General features: G+C 45.9%; 1 protein-coding gene across 1 annotated transcript; it reads right to left on the bottom strand.

Annotated features, from left to right (window-relative positions):
- Positions 1-1,310: 1,310 nt before the first annotated feature.
- On the bottom strand, positions 1,311-1,664 carry LOC118664174 (T-cell leukemia/lymphoma protein 1A-like). The gene has a single exon (XM_036323996.1). It carries the CDS (start codon positions 1,662-1,664, stop codon positions 1,311-1,313), a length of 354 nt encoding a protein of 117 aa, XP_036179889.1.
- Between the last annotated feature and the right edge of the window lie 4,958 nt (positions 1,665-6,622).

Raw genomic sequence — 6,622 nt, forward strand, 5'->3', positions numbered from 1 at the left:
GGCCAAAACCAGCTCTCTGACATCCCCTGAGGGGCCCAGATTGCAAGAGGGTGGTTCTTGGTGACGCACCTGGAATCAGGCTCCCTCCTCTCTGGTTCCATGTGCGTCACCTGAGAACTGCAGCTGCCAAGTCGCCACAGCTCAGCAGCTCCTGCATTGAGCGTCTACCCAGTGGTGTTCAGTGCACATCATAGCTACCGGTTGGATGGTCAGATGGTTGCTTAGGCTTTTATATATAGATGACTATTTTATAACTACCCATCTGTAATTGTCCTTTTTCACCTAGTCCCCAAACCCCTTCCAACCTGGAAACCTGCTCTATATGTGAGTCTGTATCTATTTCTCTTTTTTTATTTTGTTCTTTAGATTTTACATATAAGTGAAATTATATAGTATTTGTCTTTCTCTAACTGATGTATTTCACTTAGCATAGCACCTTCTAGGTCTATCCATGCTGTTGCAAATAGGAATATTTCATTATTTTTCATGGCAAGTAATATTCCACTATATATATATATATATATATATATATATATATATATATATATGGCTGCTTTTTTTTTTTTGAGTTGTCTTACATTTAATCGATCAGTATTACAAAGTGTTCATGCTACATACAACCTCATTAACATCCAGGGGTGTGGGTGCCTATAAAAGGGGGGACTCCTGACCTCTGTCCTACAGGGGGGCTCGCCGGCCTGGCCTCCTGCGAGGTCAGGGGCTGTGGACACTTGACCCACAAGCTTCCGAGTGCTGAGCAGGGAGCCCGGCTCCTCCAGGCCTTCCCATGAGCTGCACGTGAGCCTGCGTGGCAGGTGGGACTTTGCAGGCATGGCCACGAGCAGGCACACGCCACGGGAGAGCTGCCTCAGGGGCTCGGGGCCTGGCCTGGGCTCAGGTGTGTAGGCCCCGTGGCCTGGCAGCCAGAGGCGCACAGAGCGGAGGGAGGAGAACGAGAAGTATCCCCGTGGGTAGCACAGAACGTGAATGACTGGGGAGGGAGGGACACAGAGAGAGCGTGTGGCCACAAACCAGCAGGCATCTCAGAGACCAGGGACTGGTAGGGCCTGGGCACTTGGAGCCGGGCGCTCTCGAGGCTGATCTGCCTGGGAGGCCTAGGGAGGGGCTGCAGGCAGGTTCCCGTGGGGGGCGGGCTCATCCCCTGCAGGCCATGCCCTCCGGCAGGGGTGGCAGACAGAGCAACAGGGCTGGTAAAAAGGAACACAGAAGCACGGACATCCCCCCTGCAGGCCAGCGGGACTGCGGCTCAGGGCACAGGAACAGGAACCACAGGGCTTGCGGGGCTTGCGCTATGGGTCTGGCAGCTGCTCAAGGACCATGTCCTCGACGCCACTGATCTCGATGTGGTACACGATGCGCCAGAAGCTGGAGTCGGAGGCGCGGTACCGCCTCCCAGGGTAGAGCTGCCACATGAGGGGCAGCATGCTGGGGGGCAGCCGGCTGGGCTGCATGGCCTCCCCGCGGGAGACCTCGATCTGGCGCATGAGGACTTGGAGGCTGCTTTCTGTCTCCATGATGATGGGCAGCCAGGTGCGGTCATTCTCGTCCACATACACGTTGGGCCGCCAGATCCACAGGTGGTCGGGGTGCAGGCTCCTGCACGCGGTGAACTGGCACTCGCTCAAGGCAGTTCTGCCGCTCATGGCACCTCCGCTGTGTGGGTGTGGGTGTGGGTGTGGGAGCGGGAGCGGGAGCGGGAGCAGGAGCGCAGCCTTGCAAAACCTCTTGCTTGTGGACTGGACGGCGGTCGGAGGCTTTAGCTGCTTTTTTAATCCAGTTTACTTTTGTTTGTTTTTTCTTGTTGTTGTTAATCCTCACCAGAGGATATTTTTACATTGTTTTTTGTTGTTTGTGTTTATTTTTTTTTGGTGTTTGTGTTTTTTATGTGTGTGTGTGTTTTGTTTTTTTTGGGGGGAGGGGGAAGAGTGGAAGAGAGAGGGAAAGACAGAGAGGAACATTGATTTGAGATAAACATATTGATTGGTTGCCTCCTGCACAAGCCCTGACCAGGGCCTGGGCTGGGGAGGAGCCTGCAACCGAGATATGTGGTTTTGACCAGAATCAAACGCGGGACCCATTGGTCCGAAGACCTACGCTCTATCCAGTAAGCCAAATCAGCTAGGGCTCCACTTGACTATTGATGAACACTCATGTGGCTTCTGTATCTTGACTATCTTAATAATGCTCAGTGAACATAGGGGTGTATATATTCTTTCAAATTAGTGTTTTAAGTTTCTTCAGTTATATGTCCAGTAGTGGAATCACTAGGTCATGAGGCAGTTCAATTTTTAATTTTTGAGGACCCTCCATATTATTTTCCATAATGGTTGCACCAATCTGCCTTTCCATCAGCAGCGCACAAGGCTTCCCTTTTTTCCACATTCTTGCCAACACTTGTTGTTTGTTGATTTATTGATAATAGCCATTTAGACAGGTGTGTGGTGATATCTCTTTGTGGTTTTAACTTGCATCTCTTTGGTGATAAGTAATGTTAAATATATTCTCATATATTTGTTGGACATCTGTATGTCCCCTTTGCAAAAGTGTCTCTTCAGTTCTGGGCTGAGAAAGTTTTGAATCAGAAAGATAGAAAGCCAAAGCTGGAGAAGTATAAATTCAAGAAGTAGCACAGGGTAATAAACTTTCCTAATGTTATGAAGTAATCACCTTCCCCTAACCAATCCTGGTGAGAAGATAACTGGGAACATGATTTTTTAGAGGGCTTTACTCTGATGACCTGTTCTCTCTCTTCCACATGATGTAGAATTGGATCCAATTGTCCATATTGTAGGGTAGGATTTATATAATTTTTCCGAGAGCTCTTGTATAGTTATTGTGACTTTTTTTAATTTAAAATTAATTCCAAATAAAAACTTTAAATATATATATATAAACTTTACACACACACACACACACACACACACACACACTAGTGGCCCGGTGCACAAAAATTTGTGCACTCGGGGGGGGGGAGGGGAGGTCCCTCAGCCTGGCCTGTGCCCTCTCGCAGTCTGGGACCCCTCAGGGGATGACCACCTGCTGGCTTAGGCCCGCTCCCCCAGGGATTGGGCCTAAGATGGCAATCAGACATCCCTCTGGCAGCCCGGCAGCCCTCGTGGGATGTCCACTTGCCAGCAAGGAACAGGCCTAAGCTGCAGTTGGACACCCTTAGTGCTGCTGAGGAGGCAGGAGAGGCTCCCACCACCACCACTGTACTGGCAACCATCAGCCTGGCTTGTGGCTGAGCAGAGATCCTCCCATGTGAGAGCACCCTGACCACCAGAGGGCAGCTCCTGCATTGAGTGTCTGACCCCTGGTGGTCAGTGTGTGTCATAGTGACCATTCATTCCCAGTCCTGCTGTTAGGGTCAGTTTGCATATTACCCTTTTACTATATAGGATAGAGGCCTGGTGCATGGGTGGGGGCTGGCTGGTTTGCCCTGAAGGGTGTCCCAGATCATGGTGGGGGTCCCGCTTGGGTGCCTGGCGAGCCTGGGTGAGGGGCTGATGGCTGTTTGCAGCTGGTCGCACCCCCTTCAGGGTGGGGGTCCCCACTGGGGTGCTTGGCCAGTCTGGGTGAGGGGCTGAGGGCCGTTTTCAGGCTGGCGGGTGACTGAAGCTCCCAACCTCTCCTTTTTTTCTTTTCTTTTTTTTTATTCTGGGATTTATTTACCTTCTATGGCTGTCACTTTTGAGAGCCGGCTTTAGCTCTGAGGCCTGGCTGTAGCTCTGAGGCCTCAGCTGCTGAAAGCAGGTATCTGGCTTTGTTTGGCTTCTAGAATTGAAATTCTGTTGCAGCTTCAGCTCTGATGGCTGGAAGCAGGTTTCTGGAGTTTGTTTAGCTTCTATAATTGCAACATTGTTTCTTAGAGTGCAAGCTCAGAGCCCAGCAGCAGCAGGAGGGGAACCTTGGCTTCCTCCTTCTCTGGAGCAAGCAAGCCTTCTCTTCGCTTCAGCTGCCTGGCTGCCGGCCGCCATCTTAGTTGGCAGTTCATTTGCATATCTCGCTGATTAGCCAATGGGAAGGGTAGCGAAGTTATGGTTAATTACCATGTTTCTCTATTATTAGATAGGAGATACACACACACACACACACACACACACACACACACACACACAATGAGTGGCCAGATTATTATGATTGGCCATATTATTATGACCACCCACCCCATCAGTACTTTATTGGGCCACCTTTTGCCTTCAGTACTGCGGCAATTCTTTTTGGCATTGACTCCAGGAGATGTTGAAAGGTGATGCGAGGAATCTGACACCATGCCTGATGAATAGCACTGTCCAGTTCTGTGAGGTTTGATGGTTGTGGAACCAGCTGCCTAATGGCTCTTTTAACTTCGTCCCACAAATGCTCAATTAGATTGAGATCTGGTGATTGTGGGGGCCACCTAAGCAAGGTAAAGTCTCCCTCATGTTCTTGAAACCACTCCTGCACAATGCAAGCCCCATGGCATGGTGCATTGTATTGTTGGAAGAAGCCATCTCCATTGGGATATGCCATCAACATGACAGGATGAACTTGATAAGCAATGATACTTAGGTATGCTGTGCTATTCAGAGGTTTATAATGGTCTGGCCCTCTAGCAACTTCAATGCAAAATTATAGCTTATTTGCCTACAAACGTTAGGTGGTCATATTAAATCTGGCTACTCAGTGTGTGTGTGTGGTGTGTGTGGTGTGTGTGGTGTGTGTGTGTGTGTGTGTGTGTGTGTGTGTGTGTGTATCTCAAACAGGAACATCACCATTGATTAGATGCCTCCTGCATGCCCTCCACTAGGAATTGAGCCCGCAACCTGGGCATGTGCCCTGACTGGAAATCAAACCATGACTTCTTGGTTCATAAGTTGATGCTCAACCACTGAACAACACCAGCCAAGCTCCAAATAAAATCTTTAAAATCTTAAATGAATTAATAAAAAAATAAAGTGTGCCCCCTTCACTTCCAACACTATGATGTCTATTGGCAAATCAAAGAGAGCTATATCCAGCCCTGACCGGTTTGGCTCAGTGGATAGAGTATCGGCCTGCAGACTCAAGGGTCCCAGGTTCGATTCCAGTCAAGGGCATGTACTTTGGTTGCAGGCACATACCCAGTGGGGAGTGTGCAGGAGGCAACTGATCGATGTTTCTCTCTCATCGATGTTTCCAACTCTCTATCCCTCTCCCTTCCTCTCTGTAAAAAATCAATAAATATATTAAAAAAAGAGAGAGAGCTATATTCAGTTTTACCCTGTATCAAGAATTGTCCCACACTGCTGTTTTTAGCTTTCTTACATTATTGGTGAATTTATTTGAACGTCCAATAGACTGGGAGCTCCTCAGAGTAGGGACCACATCTGATATACTTTTTAACGTATATACCAAAGGAGAGTCTGACACAAAATGAGTGCCATTTACATAATTGCCCTACCCCTCGTACAAGATATGAGTAGTATGCCAAAGCAAAGCAATCAGAATTGTGGCATCCCTGAAATTCCTAAGAACATGTGACTGAACTGAGGCTGAAGAAAGAAACCTGCATAGTATTTTAAACTATGTATTCTGTTTATTGAATGATTAGTTGTCTATTCAGGTTTCTATTCTTTCTTGAGTCCATTTTAGTAAGTTATAACTTCCTAGAAAATTGTTTTGTATATGTTTTTCAAATTTATTAGCATAAAACATTTTTGAATAATATTCTCTTATGATTTAAAATTTCTGATATATCCATAATGTTATCTGACCTTTATTTTTAATCTATATCTTTGTATCTTCTCTTGCTTTCTTGATCAATCATACAAAATGTTCTTTGTTTTATTGTTATTTTCAAATAGCAAATTTTGAGCATTGTAATGCCCCTTAATTTATCTTTATTTTCTATTTGATACATTTTATTTTTTTATATATATTTTATTGATTTTTTACAGAGAGGAAGGGAGAGAGATAGAGAGTTAGAAACATCGATGAGAGAGAAACATCGATCAGCTGCCTCCAGCACATCTCCTACTGGGGATGTGCCCGCAACCCAGGTACATGCCCTTGGCCGGAATCGAACCTGGGACCTTTCAGTCCGGAGGCCGACGCTCTATCCACTGAGCCAAACCGGTTTTGGCTTGATACATTTTATTGATACATTTTATTTTAAGTTGATTTGAAAGATAGAAAGAGATAGAAGCATCATTGTATTTTTCCACTTATTGATGCATTCATTGGTTGATTCTTGTATGTGCCCTAACCAGAGATATGCAACCTTGGCATATTGGGGTAACACTGTAAAAGCTATTACATGTGTTTATTGCCTTGCTTTTGTTTATTTCCCTAATCACTGAGGTTGGATGCTTAGCAAATTTGCAGTCTTCTTTTCTAATATAACCATGTGAAGACCATAAATTCCCTTTCAGAACTGCATTAGCTGTGTTCTGTTATCATCCTCTTGTAAATATATTCTAATTTCCACTCTATTTTTGACTCATGTTAATTAGAAGTGTGTTTTTAAATTATTAATCTAAGAGGAAATTTTTAATTGACTTCCTCTTTTTGCATTATAGTAAAAAATGTACTCTCTGATATTGACTAATTAAGATTTGCTTTGTTTCCTAATACATGACCA

The sequence above is a fragment of the Myotis myotis genome, unplaced genomic scaffold (genome assembly GCF_014108235.1).
Source record: "Myotis myotis isolate mMyoMyo1 unplaced genomic scaffold, mMyoMyo1.p scaffold_m19_p_10, whole genome shotgun sequence".
In the NCBI taxonomy this organism is placed as follows: domain Eukaryota; kingdom Metazoa; phylum Chordata; class Mammalia; order Chiroptera; family Vespertilionidae; genus Myotis; species Myotis myotis.

What these genes read in the sequence shown, in the direction of transcription:
- LOC118664174 (XM_036323996.1), bottom strand. Translation starts at nt 1,664, where the DNA reads ATGAGCGGCAGAACTGCCTTGAGCGAGTGCCAGTTCACCGCGTGCAGG.